The following is a 15974-nucleotide window of genomic DNA, read 5'->3' on the forward strand; positions in this document are numbered from 1 at the left end:
AAAAAAACCTCCTTTTGGATGTGGGGTTTTTTTTGATAATGGACATTTTCCCTGCTTCTACTTTCAACATTTAAGGCCTTAGGCCAAAAGGGGACTTAGACATTTTTCTGGATTATGCCCCTCTACGCCTATTGATGGTTATGAATGCTTGGGCAAGGAGCTATACTGGAGATACAGGAGGAGTGCCAGCCAATAGGACCACCTGTTAATCAGTTTCTCTATCTCCGCCTGCTGATAGATGTGTGCTATCCCATTGGTTTCTGGATTCACCTGCTGCATCTATAGCAGTGGTTCCCAAACCTGTCCTGGGGGACCCCCAGCCAGTCAGGTTTTCAAGATATCCCTAATGAATATGCATGAGAGAGATTTGCATACCTGTCACTTCCATTATTTGCAAATCTCTCTCATGCATATTCATTAGAGATATCTTGAAAACCTGACTGGCTGGGGGTCCCCCAGGACAGGTTTGGGAACCACTGGTCTAAAGGAAAGAAAATTAACAGGTAAGAACATAATTTTTCCATAGAAGTGGAGGACTTTCCAAACAACTGCCAACATGCCCAAGTCTGGCCGTCCAAGCTAGTTGATCCTCAGAGCAGACCGCAAGATGCTAAAAGAAGTCTCCAAAAACCCTAAAATGTCATCACCCTACAGCAGGCTCTTACTACTGTTGATGTGAAAGTGCATGCCTCTACAATCAGAAAGATACTGTACAAATTTAACTTGCATGGGAGGTGTGCAAGGAGGAAACCTTTGCTCTCTTAAGAGAAAACATCAAAGCCAGACTGAAGGTTGCCAGAAAGAATGTAGACAAACACCAGGCCTTCTGGAATAGTGTTGTATGGCAGATGTGTCTAAAATTGAATTATTTGGACACCAGAAAAGAGGACATGTTTGGCGTACACCAAATACAGCATTCCAGGAAAAGAACCTCATACCAACTGTGAAGCATGGAGGTGGAAGTGTCATGGTTTGGGGATGCTTTGCTGCAGCAGGACCTGGCCAGCTCACCATCATAGAATTCACCATGAATTCTACCATGTATGAGAGGGTGCTTGAATATGTGAGACCATCTGTAAGAAGATTAAAGCTGAAGTGGAACTGGACCCTGAAACACGACAGTGACCCAAAACATACTAGTAAATCCACCAAGGACTGGCTGAAAACTAAGAAATGGAGAGTCCTGAAGATGCCGAGTCAAAGCCCTGATCTTAATCCTATTGAGATGCTGTGGGGTGATTTGAAACAGGCTGTACATGCAAGAAACCCCTCAAACATCTAACAGCTGAAAGAATTCTGCATTGAGGAGTGGGCCAAACTTTCCTCAGATTAATGTCAAAGACTGGTAGATAGCTACAAGAAGCGTCTCACTGCAGTTATTTCAGCCAAAGGGGGTAGCACTAGCTATTAGGGTGTAGGGTGTCTTAATTTATTCCTCAGTTAGAATATACATTTTTGTGGATATCTTTTGTTTCATGAGTAAATTAAGGAAATCTTTTGTTGTTTACCTGCAATTACATCACTTTCTTGTTCAGAGATAAATTTTAAAAAAAATTGGACATCGATATGTGAACATTTTATAGTAACATAGTAAATGACGGCAGATAAAGACCTGAACGGTCCATCCAGTCTGCCTATTAGTTATATTCATTAAATACATGATTAAATTAACTTGTCTCTTTGATATTTCTGGGTCATAGACTGTAAAGTTCACCTGGTATTGCCCTAGGTTCCAAATGCTGAAGTTGCTATCCAAGCTCACTCCAGCCTATCCAGCCATCCTGTTTGCACGATATCTACCATAAAGTCTGGCCAGTAACATCTTCATGTTCCAAGTTAGTGGAGTTCCCATTGATGCCCTCCCCAGCCCAATCCAACACCAAATCATCACATATGGGACACAGACCATGCAAGTCTGTCCAGTACCGGCCTTAGCTTTTTAATTTGCATTCTTTGTTTTCTAATTAAAGATCCTTTGTTTATCCCACACTTTTTTGAATTGCATCACCATTTTCCTCTCCACCACTTCCCTCGGGAGGGCATTCCAGGCATCTTCCACCCTCTCCATGAAAAGGTGGAAGTAAGGAAGAAATAGGGAATTACAGGCCGGTAAGGCTGAATTCTGTGGTAAGTAAATTAATGGAAACACCTTTTTTTTTTCCAAATGTTTTTATTCAAAAATTTGCATAACCAATACACACAGTAAACAGTGAATGTACAAAACAAAAGTCAAATCAAAACAAATAAAATAATAAATAAATAAAAAAACAAACAAACAATTATTTGCAAAATCCACCATCTCCCAGACACCCCACCCCAAACTCCCCTAGCAACCCATCCCCTCCTCACAGCCATATCCACCATACACAGTATATTCCCTCCATACACATCCCATACTTTATGAAAATCTGGCACTCTCCCCCTCCTGTGTGCCCTCATCTGTGACATCAGACATCTTAGAATACAATAAAGCCATGTCAGGAGCCTCCGGCATCTTCCACCCCTTAGCAATTACCATCCTGGCAGCTGTAAACATGTATTGCTAGGCAATAGATCTCTCTTGGAATACCCTGAACTGGAAAATTCAACAAAAACTCTCCGCTCTCTTAAGATAAAAGAGAGAAGTACTTAACCTTAGATTTTTCAGAACCTTAGTCCAAAAAGCAGAAATTTTGGGACAGTCCCAACAGATATGCATGAAAGAACCCGGCTGCCCACAATTATGCCAACATTGTCCATCCCCAGATTTAAATATTTTGTATAATTTCAAAGCTGTATAATACCATTGGTATAAAAGTTTATAACCATTCTCCATCAAAGGAGTGTAGATAATCAGGGCACTCTCTAAAGTTAAAAGGAGATAGATTCCATACAAACGTAAGGAAGTTCTTCTTCACCCAGAGAGTGGTAGAAATCTGGAATGCTCTTCCAGAGGCTGTTATAGGGGAAAGCACCCTCCAGAGATTCAAGACAAAGTTAGGCAAGTTCCTGCTGAACTAGAACGTACGCAGGTAAGGCTAGACTCAAATAGGGCACTGGTCTTTGACTTAAGGTCCGCCGTGTGAACGGACTGCTGGGCCTCGATGGACCACTGGTCTGACCCAGCAGCAGCAATTCTTATGTTATGTTTATTCCACATGGAAAATTCCACATGGAAACAGACTAGGCTCTGCCCAATTCGGCTTCCCAGCGAGCAACAATGGAAACACTTTTAAAACAGAGAATAGTGAAGTTTCTGGAATCCTATGGATTACAGGACCGGAGGCAATATGGTAGGTCTTGTCAAACAAATCTGATCAATATCTTTGACTAGGTGACCAGAGAATTGAATAGAGGTTGTACGCAAGATGTGGTGTATTTAGATTTTGGCAAAGCCTTTGACGATGTTTCACACAGAGGTCTAATTAGTTAGTGACCTTTATGATATAGAGACATTTATGGCTAATTCCGATGAAGAACTTACTCTAACTGCAGATAGTTTGGCTGACTTTTTCAATTCTAAAATACAAAACTAAGGTCTAGTCTAGTTGTCCCTGTTTATCACCATTGGTGTTTTCCTATCTTTCAGCATTCAGATGTTCCCAGAGTAGATCTGTGTTGGGAAAAATTTACTGTTATTGATTGGCAAACTTTCAATAAATTCTACAAAAAGTATGTAAAATCATATTGCAGACTTGACAGCTGTCTGTCAAATGTCATGAAAGCTACTCCAGTTAATTTTAAGGCCAAACTGCTACTTTTAATTAATTTTTTACTATCCCAAGGGATGTTCCCAGAGGAACAGGATCAAATTGTGATTACACCAATTAGGAAAAATATTAAAGAACCTGCTAGCATTGTATCCAATTTCAGACCCATAGCTAGCATTCCCTTGGCTATTAAGTTGATGGAGGGGGTGGTAAATGCTAAACTTGACATACATCTAAATAAGTTCAGTATTCTGCATGACAGCCAATCTGGTTTTCGGTCAGGTTTTAGTACCGAAACTATTAAGGCCTACCTGTTAGATCACTTGCACTCACTTTTTAGCCAAGGTGTAAGTGTTTTAATTCTGCAGCTCGATCTGAGCAGCACCTTCGACTTGGTCATAGAAACATAGAAAGATGACGGCAGAAAAGGGCTATAGCCCATCAAGTCTGCCCACTCCACTGTCCCACCCCATTAAGTCAGAGTGCTGCTCGACCCACGTAGAGATCCCACGTGGATGTCCCATTTAGTCTTAAAGTCGAGCACGCTAGTGGCCTTGATCACCTGCACCGGTAGTTTGTTCCAGTGATCCACCACCCTTTCTGTAAAGAAATACTTCCTGGTGTCACCACCAAATCTCCCTCCTCTGAGTTTGAGCGGGTGCCCCCTTGTTACTGAAGATCCCTTAGGAAAGAATATGTCGTTTTCCACCTCGACACGACCTGTGACGTACTTAAATGTCTCAATCATGTCACCCCTCTCCCTGCGCTCCTCTAGAGAGTAGAGCTGCAACTTGCCCAGTCTTTCCTCGTATGAGAGACCCTTGAGTCCGGAGACCATCCTAGTGGCCATTCGCTGGACCGACTCAGCTCGAAGTACATCTTTATGGTAATGTGGCCTCCAGAATTGCACACAGTACTCCAGATGAGGTCTCACCATGGTTCTGTACAGTGGCGTTATGACTTCAGGTTTACGGCTGACGAAGCTTCTATTGATACATCCCATCATCCGCCTTGCCTTGGATGAGGCCTTCTCTACTTGTTTGGCAGCCTTCATGTCTGCACTGATGATTACTCCCAAGTCCCGTTCTTCTGAGGTCGTAGCTAGTGTTTCTCCATTCAAGGTGTATGTTCTGCATGGATTTCTGCTGCCGAGATGCATCACCTTACACTTCTTTGCGTTGAAGCCCAGCTGCCATGTCGAGGACCAGTTTTCCAACTTGATCAGATCCTGCGCCATACCATCCGTGAGATCGCTTTCACCTACTATATTGCACAGTTTGGCGTCGTCGGCAAACAGCGCTACTTTTCCCTGAAGCCCTCGGGTCAAGTCCCTTATGAATATGTTAAAAAGGGATGGTCCCAGGACTGAGCCCTGCGGCACTCCGCTAGTCACCTCCGATGTCTTAGAGAGGGTGCCATTGACCACTACCCTCTGAAGTCTTCCACTCAGCCAATCATTGACCCATGCCGTTAGTTTCTCACCTAACCCCATCGATTTCATCTTGTTTAATAGTCTACGGTGTGGGACACTGTCAAACGCTTTACTGAAATCCAAGTACACTATGTCCAGAGACTCTCCCGAGTCTAGCTTTCCTGTCACCCAGTCAAAGAAGCTGATAAGATTGGATTGGCATGACCTGCCCCTAGTGAATCCATGTTGACAGGGATCCCTCAGATTCCCCTCATCCAATATCGTGTCTAATTTCCCTTTAAGTAGAGTTTCCATGAGTTTACACACTATTGATGTGAGACTTACTGGTCTGTAATTTGCAGCCTCCGCTCTGCAACCCTTTTTGTGCAGAGGAACAACATTGGCAGTTTTCCAGTCCAGGGGGTCTCTCCCCGTACTTAGGGAGAGATTGAAGAGCATGGCTAACGGTTCCGCCAAAACATCGCATAGCTCTCTGAGCACTCTTGGGTGCAGATTGTCCGGTCCCATGGCTTTGTTCACCTTGAGTCTTGACAGTTCTTTGTAAACATCAGCTGGTGTGAACTCAAACTTCTGAAATGGGTCATCCATGCTTTGCTTTGCATCCAGCCGAGGCCCGTGCCCTGGTGCCTCGCAGGTAAAGACTGAACAGAAATAATCATTCAGTAGTTTGGCTTTATCGGAGTCAGTTTCCACATAATTCCCATCTGGCGTTCTAAGGCGTACTATCCCGTTTGTGTTCTTTTTCCTGTCGCTAATGTATCTGAAGAAGGATTTGTCCCCTTTCTTGATGTTCTTCGCTAGAGTTTCTTCCATACGAAGTTTGGCCTCCCTGACTGCTGTTTTGACCGCTGCACACTTTGGCCTGTATTCAACGTTTGCTTCTTTTTCCCCCATGCGTTTGTATGATAGAAATGCTCTTTTCTTCTCCTTGACGAGGTATGATACCTCATCTGTGAACCATTGGGGTTTCCTTTTTCTTTGTTGTTTGGTTACCGATTTTATGTAGCGGATAGTTGCCTCATGAAGGATCGATTTCAAGGTTGTCCACATAGCTTCCACATTATCAGTTACTTCTTGAACCTGCAGCGTCTGGTAGACGAAATCTCCCATGCGTGCAAAGTCAGTGCCCCTGAAATTGAGTACCCTTGTTTTTGTTTGTGATCTAGGGAAGCCTTTCTTAAGGTTAAACCATACCATGTTATGGTCACTGGTGGCTAGCGTCTCTTCCACCGAGACGTCCGAGACGCTTTCCCCATTCGTAAGTTCCAGGTCCAGGATAGCCTGGGCCCTAGTGGGCTCGACCACACTATTCTTCTAGATTGCTTGGAATCCATTGGAATTTCGGGAGATGTCCTAAATTGATTTCGTGGATTTCTGGGTAAAAGATCGTACCAGGTGTTCAAGGATGACAATTTGTCATATTGCTGGGAAAATTCTTGTGGGGTGCAGCAGGGCTCCCCCCTCTCCCCCACTCTGTTCAACATCTATCTTGTTTCTTTGGGAAACCTGCTGCAAAGCTTAAAACTCAAATTCTACATTTATGCCGACAACATTACTATTGTCATCCCATTAACTTGTTTGACACCAGAGTTCACAAGTCTTCTTGCATCCACCCTAAGCCAGATTGAGCTCTGGATGACGGCTTTTAAACTGAAATTAAACAAGGAAAAAACCAAATTCTTTTTAGCATCGCCCAATGACAAGCTCAAAGAAACAAAGATTCAAAGTGAATGGTTTGGATTATAACATAGACCAATCCATAAAAATATTGGGAGTAACGTTGGATAAACATCTTACTCTGGATAAACATACCGATTTATTGATTAAGTAATGCTTTTTAGTGCTCTGAAAGCTCCGTACCATTAAGAAGTATTTTGACGAAGTTTCCTTTCATTTGCTGGTGCAATCTTCAATCTTAAGTATTCTCGACTACTGTAATATTGTATTTGTAAGGGTTTGTAAGAAAATTCTTAGAAAATTAAGAGTAGTCCAGAATACTGCTGTTCGCCTCATTTATGGCTTAAAAAAATGGGAGCATATTACTTCTTTCTATCAAAAATTGCACTGGCTGCCAGTGGAATCTAGAGTTATGTTTAAGTTTTCATGTATTTGTTACAAAGTAGTTTTGGTATGTCACCAGGCTACTTGGTCCCTCATTTTTCTTTGAGTCACTTTAACAAGAATACACAGAGAGTACATCTGTTTACATACCTTTCCATAAAATCTTGTCACTACAAGAGGTTCCTCGAGAGAACGTTTTCATTTCAGGCCACCAAATTGAATACATGGCTCGGAAAAATGATGTTAGAAGCTTCTTATTTAGATTTTAGAAAATTGCTAAAGACACAACTATTCAACAGGCTGGTATCTTAACGTTCTTTGCTTTTTTAACATATCTTTCCAATTTTATTCATTTTATTCACACGTTTTTATTTTATCTTGATGTATTTATTAGAATTGGATATATTGCTTTCCTTTTGTTAGCCACTTAGAACCTTCCTGGTATGGCGGCATATAAATAAATTATTATTATTAATAAATAAACTGAGTGTCCTTGGAATGGGTCCCAAAGTGACAGGCTGGATCAAGAACTGGTTGAGTGGAAGGCGACAGAGGGTAATGATCAATTGAGATTGCTCTGAGGAAAGGGAGTGATGTGCCTCAAGGTTCTGTTCTTGAGCCTGTTGTTTTTAACATTTTTATAAACGATATTGCTGAAGGGTTGTCAGATAAAATTTGCCTCGTTGCGGATGATACCAAAATCTGCAATAGAGTAGACATGCCGGATGATGTAAATAACATGAAGAAAGACTGCAAAGCTTGAAGAATGGTCTGAAATTTGACAGCTAAAATTTAATGCTAAGAAATACAAGGTCATGCATTTGGGTTGCAAAAACCCGCTGAACAAGTTTAGGGGGTGAAGAACTTATGTGCACAACAGAACAGACGATGTTGCTGAAGGGTTGTCGGGCAAGATTTGCCTCTTTGTGGATGATACAAAAATCAGCACTAGAGTAGACATGCCGGATGGTGTGAATAACATGAAGAATGACCTGGCGAAGCTTGAAGAATGGTCTGAAATTTGACAGCTAAAATTTAATACTAAGATATACAAGGTCATGCATTTGTGCTGCAAAAACCCATGGGAATGGTACAGTTTAGGAGGTGAAGAACTTATGTGCACAACAGAACAGCGGGACTTGGGTGTGATGTATGTGATGATCTTAAGGTGGCCAAACAGGTTGAAAAGTTGACGGCGAAAGCTAGAAGGATGAGGTATGGCCAATAGGAAAAAGGAGGTATTGATGCCCCTGTATAAAACTTTGGTGAGACTTCATTTAGAATATTGTGTACAATTCTGGAGGCTGCACCTTCAAAAATATATAAAAAGGTTGGAGCCGATTCAGAGGAAGGCTACTAAAATGGTATGTGGTCTTTATCATAAGGCATATGGGCACAGACTTAAAGATCTCAATCTGTATACTTTGGAGGAAAGGCAGGAGAGGGGAGACATGATAGAGACGTTTAAATACCTACGTAATGTAAATGTGCATGAGTCGATTCTCTTTTATTTGAAAGGAAGCTCTGCAATAAAAGGGCATAGGATGAAGTTAAGAGGCGATAGGCTCCAGAGTAATCTAAGGAAATACTTCTTTACAGAAACATAAGAACATAAGCAATGCCTCTGCTGGGTCAGACCCGAGGTCCATCGTGCCCAGCAGCCCGCTCACGCGGCGGCCCAACAGATCCTCTCTTTATACCCTTCTATCCCCCTTTCCAGCAGGAAATTGTCCAATTCTTTCTTAAACCCCAATACCGTACTCTGCCCTATTACGTCCTCTGGAAGCGCATTCCAGGTGTCCACCACACGCTGGGTAATGAAGAACTTCCTAGCATTTGTTTTGAATCTGTCCCCTTTCAACTTTTCCGAATGCTCTCTTGTTCTTTTATTTTTTGAAAGTTTGAAGAATATGTCCTCTCTACTCTCTCTATGCCCCCATGATCTTATAAGTCTCTATCATATCCCCTCTGAGTCTCCTCTTCTCCAGGGAAAAGAGACCCAGTTTCTCCAATCTCTCAGCGTATGGAAGGTTTTCCATCCCTTTTAGCAGACGCGTCGCTCTCCTCTGAACTCTCTCGAGTAATGCCATATCCTTCTTAAGGTACGGTGACCAATATTGGACGCAGTATTCCAGGTGCGGGCGCACCATCGCCCAATACAATGGCAGGATGACTTCTTTCGTCCTGGTTGTAATACCCTTCTTGATTATGCCTAGCATTCTATTCGCTCTCTTAGCGGCCGCTGTGCACTGTGCCGTCAGCTTCATTGTCATGTCCACATTACCCCCAAGTCCCTTTCTTGGGTACTCTCATTCACTAACATCCCTCCCATCGTATAGTTGTACCTCGGGTTTCTGCTTCCCAGATGCAATACTTTACATTTCTCAATGTTGAACTTCATCTGCCATCTCGTCGCCCATTCCCCTAGTTTGTTCAAGTCCCTTTGCAATTCTTCGCAGTCCTCTTTAGTCCGAGCTCCACTAAATAGTTTGGTGTCGTCCGCAAATTTTATTGTCTCAGACTTCGTCCCTGTTTCTAGATCATTTATGAATATATTAAATAGCAGCGGCCCGAGCACCAAGCCCTGCGGAACACCACTCGTGACTCTCCTCCAGTCCGAGTAGTGGCCCATCACCCCTACCCTCTGTTTCCTACCCACCAACCAGTTTCTGATCCATCTATGTACATCTTCGTCCACCCCATGGTTCTTCAGTTTCCGGAGTAGACGCTCGTGAGGCACCTTGGAAAGGCTTTTTGGAAATCCAGGTATATGATGTCTATGGGGTCTCCTCTGTCCATCTGTTTGTTAATTCCTTCGAAGAAGTGCAATAAGTTAGTTAGGCACAATCTCCCCCTGCAGAAACCTTGTTGGTAAATGGTGGTAGATGCATGGAACAGTCTCCCAGAAGAGGTGGTGGAGACAGAGACTGTGTCTGAGTTCAAAAGGGCCTAGGATAGGCACGGGGGATCTCTCGGAGAGAGAAAGAGATAATGTTTACTGCGGATGGGCAGACTAGATGGGCCATTTGGCCTTTATCCGTCATCATGTTCTATGTTCCTGCTGAACCAGAATGTACGCAGGTAAGGCTAGTCTCAGTTAGGGCACTGGTCTTTTACCTAAGGGCTGCCACATGAGCGGACTGCAGGGCACGATGGACCACTGGTCTGACCCAGCAGCAGCAATTCTCATGTTCTTAACTATTCAGCTACTTCATCTAGTTTTTTAAAATTAAAGAAAAATCGTGAGAGCAATGGGAATTAAAAGGATAGAGTAACTGAACATTTTCCACGTAAATATAAAATGTGAACCCATGTGATAAGCAGTAATGTTAAAGGAGCGAGAAAAATATTGAAAAGTATAGGCCCAAGAACTGAACCCTGAAGAACTCCTGATTGAAGTTGCTGTGGAGTAGAAAAAGAACCAGAGTAATAAACAGAGTAAGACGGCTCATTGACTCGACTACCATAACTGCAAAAGACCAAATACGCAGCCTAGGAATATTCCTTAACTCCAAATTGTCGTTCTCCAACCACTTTTCTCAGGTGGTATCGTCCTCATTTACTACCTGTGACAACTCCTAAAAATAAGGAACTACTTTTTTCAGTCTGACTTCACCCAGCTACTCTATGCCTTAGTCCTCCCCCCCATGGACTACTGCAAAGCTCTATTCAGTGGTTGCACGTCAAAGAACATACGATATCTCCAGTGTGTACAAAATGTGGCGATCAGACTTCTAACGAACCTCCATCCCCACAAACTGGTCTCTCAGGCCCTATCGTCAGCTCACTGGCTGCCCATAGCCAAACATTGTGCCTTCAAGGGTTTGAAGTTAGCATTCAAATCATTGTACGACATGGCGCTGGGCTGCATGATGGCCAAGTTTCCTCTATATGTGCCAAACAGGTCTCTCCGCTCCCAGGATGAAATATGCCTCAAAATATCCCCTGGTTGTGCCCTTCAACTGCGAACTGCCAAATGATAGTCCTACTCCCACTTCATACTGACTCTGTTTTTGGTTTTGGTTATACCTGCTATACGACTATGTCTAGGTCGGCCCACTTTCTGCCCTTTCCCCTCCTCTAAAAATGCCTCTTTTTGCTTGCTCTATGCGTTTAGAGGCTGAGGAAAGGCCTAAGCTGGTTTTAGATACAACTAAAACCAGGTTTGGTTATGGGTACTTAGACAATCAGGTTTTTTTGATCGTCCAAATACCCATTTAGGCTACTTTTTAAACGTTTTGGGTTTTTTTTTATTATGAGCCCCATAGCATATAACTTTTACTAAATGGCACTAGAGGTTTTTAGCACAGTCCGGCAAGGTAATTGCTCTAACTTTCATAGAATTCCTATGTGTATTAGAGCATTTACCTTCCTCTCCATGCTAAAACCTAGCACATTAGAGATCTTAGGAAAATTCCTAAAGGAGCTTGGCAGTAATGCAATAGTATTGAGCAATTGTTTTGATGGTCTGGTCATTACCAGTGCATTTAAAGTTCTTTGCATGACAAAGATAGTCATACTTTTTCAAAAGTGGTGGATGTATTTTTGCACAAAGAAGTGGTTTTGATATTAGAATCCTAAAGCATGGAACAGACTTCCCTTATCTCCATAGCTCCTTTTAATTTTGTCTGGTGTAATTTTTCTGTTCTTGTATATCATATACATCACAACAGAAAATTTTAAAGATTCTTTTGTAGATATTAATTTTGTTACAGTTTAATTGTGGGAAATTCATTTGGCTTTTGTGTTACATATAAGTGTGGCAGGAAAGGCAAGTAGAATTGTACTTATAGTTCTTGTATATAAAATGTAAATGGTGGTGGCAAAATGTTCTGTAAGGATGTCTACATTAAAGCAGCAGATAAGCTTCATATTTTTTTCATACCATAATTTTATTTTATATATTTTGTGGGTATATCTTCATATAAAGGTCAAACAGCCAAACACCTTAATTACTAGATACAACCTTAAATATATTTTGTAGGTTCTGTATATGACGTCTGACTTTTGATTTTGTGTGGAAGATCTGTAATGGATTTAAATTTGTGAGCAATAAAGAAACAATTAGCAGATTTAAAAATCCAGCATGTGTGTCCTTATGGTATAGGTGCTTTAATTTAAATTACCCTCCTTGTGATTAGATGTATATATTACTTATTAAAATATTTATTTTTTTCCAAGTCAACTTCAAATTACCTTGCTCGTCGGTTTGGAGTTCGTGCTGCTATGCCTGGATTCATTGCCAAGAAACTCTGCCCAAATCTTGTTATAGTTCCATTAAATTTTGACAAATACCGAGCAGTGAGTAAAGATGTAAGTACTCTACAAAATATCTCATTTTTCTGTTACTGATTGTAGAACACTTTGCTTAAATTTCAAGACTAGACAATATTATATCTGCATAAGATGTGGAGGGGCATAATAAAAAAAAATTCTAAGTCTCCTTTTGGCCTAAGGCCCTAAATGTTGAAAGTAGAAGCAGGGAAAATGTCCATTATAAAAAAAAAAACAAAAAAACAACAACATCCAAAAGGAGGTTTTTTTTAAATAATGGCGGAAGCACTGATAAAAGAAAGCATCGATGATCACTTGGAAAGAAACAAACTTCTTATAACCAGCCAACATGGTTTCTGCAGGGGGAGATCGTGCCTAACCAACTTACTACACTTCTTTGAAGGAATTAACAAACAGATGGACAGAGGTGACCCCATAGACATCATATACCTTGATTTCCAAAAAGCCTTTGACAAGGTGCCTCACGAGCGTCTACTCCGGAAACTGAAGAACCATGGGGTGGACGAAGATGTACATAGATGGATCAGAAACTGGTTGGCGGGTAGGAAACAGAGGGTAGGGGTGATGGGCCACTACTCAGACTGGAGGAGAGTCATGAGCAGTGTTCCCTCTAAGCGGGCGGGTGTTGTGAGCAAACTTTTTTCACCGTGAGCCAAAAATATCGGGCGCCAGCAAGTTATGAGCCAACTCGCCCGATTCTCCTCTCGCCGCCCTGCCATCTGCCGTACGCCTCTTCCGATCGTGCGCTGTGACGAGAAACGTGTGCGCTGCGATGTAATATTTTGTGCACCAGCGCACGCCAGCGCAGCTTAGCGGGAACACTGGTTCAAATGGTTTTATTTATTTCCCCAAATTTATTTTTGTTATACGCATTGAAAATATTTGATATTGCGTTTAAATCAAAATCTCAATAAACTTGAAACGAGTGCCCGTGAGATTGTGGGAGGGTTAAATACTCAAAACTTAGAAGTTTTTGCTACGCCAGCTTTCTGGTATCTTTACATACAGTGGCGTACCTAGCATATGTAACATCCGGGGCCCATCATTTTTTGGCACCCCCCCCCATCTGTAAGAAAAACATGATTTTTAGTAACAAACCACACGTCACACATGAGTACCTAGGAAAAGGCAGTATCTTACATATTGCAGTGAGCAGTACATCAATACACCCATTGTAAAACTAAACAAGCCAGACCAGCACAGATCAATCCTACACCGTCAATCCTAACAGAAAACCATGTCTTTCGAACACACAGAACACAGAAAACACCTTCGCCTAGTAAGGAATATGTAATCACAAACTAACCCCTCCCTCTTTTACAAAACTGTAGTGTGGATTTTAGCTACGGAGGTAACAGCTCTGATGCTCATAAAATTCTGAGCATCAGAGCTGCTACCACCAAGGCTGGTGCTAAAAACGCTTCACAGTTTTGTAAAAGGGGGGATAAAATAAAAATACATAGACAAAGGTTAAATTGAACCAGCAAGAAGCTGGACTCTGCATACAATGCTTCACAGAAACAGTGACACATGTCTCCTAAAGCAATAAATAAATAGAAATTTTTTTCTACCTTTGTCTTCTGTGGTTTCTCCTTTCCTCATCTTCTTGTAACTCTCTTCCTTCCATCCACTGTCTGCCGTCTCTCTTCCCCTATATGGCATCTTCTCTCCTTCTATGCCCCTTCCAGAAACTGTATGCCTCCCCCTTCCATCTCTCCTTTCACCCCATTGGTCTGGCATCTCTCTCCTCGCCTTCCCTCTCCCACACCTCTCCTCATAGTCTGGTATCTCCCCTTCCCTGATTCTCTGGCATCTCTCTCCTTTCCTTTTCTTCCATCTTTCGCTCCCCCTCCATGCTCTCACATCTCCCCCTTCCTTTTCCCTTAGACTGGCATACCTTCCTCCTACGCTCCAAGCCCTGGCATCTCCTTTAATTCCCTCCCTCATCTTCCTTCTCCCTCCAGCTGGGTACCGCAACACTCTTCCCTGCAGCTCTGCACTTCCCCACAATTGCCATGCTTCGGTTCCTCTTCTTCCTTCCTTCCTCCCCCCCCCGCGGGACCCTGCGGCACCATCAACTCTTACTCCCTCTAATGTCGGCCCTGCAGCTCCAGACTTCCTCGCACCTTCTCCCCTCCCCCTTTGGATCGCTATTATTTTAAATGTTATAGCCGCGGAGCTGTATCCATCAGTGGAGATGTCTAACCTCGGCCTGCCCCGGAACTCTTACTGCAGCAGCCGCCCGTCTAGGCAGGAACAGGAAGTCACTGTTGCAGTAAGAGTTCCGGGGCAGGCCGAGGTTAGACATCTCCACTGATGGATACAGCTCCGCGGCTATAACATTTAAAATAATAGCGATCCAAAGGGGGAGGGGAGAAGGTGCGAGGAAGTCTGGAGCTGCAGGGCCGACATTAGAGGGAGTAAGAGTTGATGGTGCCGCAGGGTCCCGCGGGGGGGGGGGGGAGGAAGGAAGGAAGAAGAGGAACCGAAGCATGGCAATTGTGGGGAAGTGCAATCCCCCCAATGCGTCCCCTTACCTTACCGACGCGTGTGTGCGCTGTGAAGAGAAACTTTGCGCTGCGATGTAATATTTTGTGCGCGAGCGCAGGCCAACGCAGCTTAGCGGGAACACTGGTCATGAGTGGTGTTCCGCAGGGCTTGGTGCTCGGGCCGCTGTTATTTAATATATTCATAAATGATCTAGAAACAGGGACGAAGTGTGAGATAATAAAATTTGCAGATGACACCAAACTATTTAGGGAAGCTCGGACTAAAGAGGACTGTGAGGAATTGCAAAGGGACTTGAACAAACTAGGAGAATGGGCGACAAAATGGCAAATGAAGTTCAACGTTGAGAAATGTAAAGTATTGCATGTGGGAAGCAGAAACCCGAGGTACAACTATACGATGGGAGGGACGTCATTGAATGAGACTACCCAAGAGAGGGACTTGGGGGTAATGGTGGACAGGTCAATGAAGCCGACTGCACAGTGCGCAGCGGCCGCTAAGAGAGCGAATAGAATGCTAGGTATAATCAAGAAGGGTATTACAGCCAGGACAAAAGAAGTTATCCTGCCGCTGTATCGGGCAATGGTGCGCCCACACCTGGAATACTGTGTCCAGTTTTGGTCGCCTTACCTTAAGAAGGATATGGCGTTACTCGAGAGAGTTCAGAGAAGAGCGACACGTCTGATAAAAGGGATGGAAAACCTTTCATACGCTGAGAGATTGGAGAAACTGGGTCTCTTTTCCCTGGAGAAGAGGAGACTTAGAGGGGATATGATAGAGACTTATAAGATCATGAGGGGCATAGAGAGAGTAGAGAGGGACAGATTCTTCAAACTTTCAAAAAATAAAAGAACAAGAGGCCATTCGGAAAAGTTGAAAGGGGACAGATTCAATACAAATGCCAGGAAGTTCTTCTTTACCCAATGTGTGGTGGACACTTGGAATGCGCTTCCAGAGGACGTTATAGGGCAGAATACAGTACTGGGATT

The 15974-nt window shown here is 43.0% G+C and overlaps 1 protein-coding gene across 2 annotated transcripts in view; it reads left to right on the top strand.

The window, feature by feature from the left end:
* Positions 1 to 15974, top strand: part of POLK (DNA polymerase kappa) — a 179839-nt gene that overhangs the window by 69316 nt on the left and 94549 nt on the right. Inside the window, exon 6 of one of the 2 annotated variants that reach the window (XM_033929299.1) lies at positions 12364 to 12495. The exons of the other annotated variant lie outside the window; for it this stretch is intronic. Within the exon in view, the coding sequence (XP_033785190.1) occupies positions 12364 to 12495 (132 nt within the window). The remainder of the gene's footprint in view (positions 1 to 12363; positions 12496 to 15974) is intronic. 2 annotated transcript variants of the gene reach the window in all.

Source organism: Geotrypetes seraphini, chromosome 1, assembly GCF_902459505.1.
Source record: "Geotrypetes seraphini chromosome 1, aGeoSer1.1, whole genome shotgun sequence".
Lineage (NCBI taxonomy): Eukaryota > Metazoa > Chordata > Amphibia > Gymnophiona > Dermophiidae > Geotrypetes > Geotrypetes seraphini.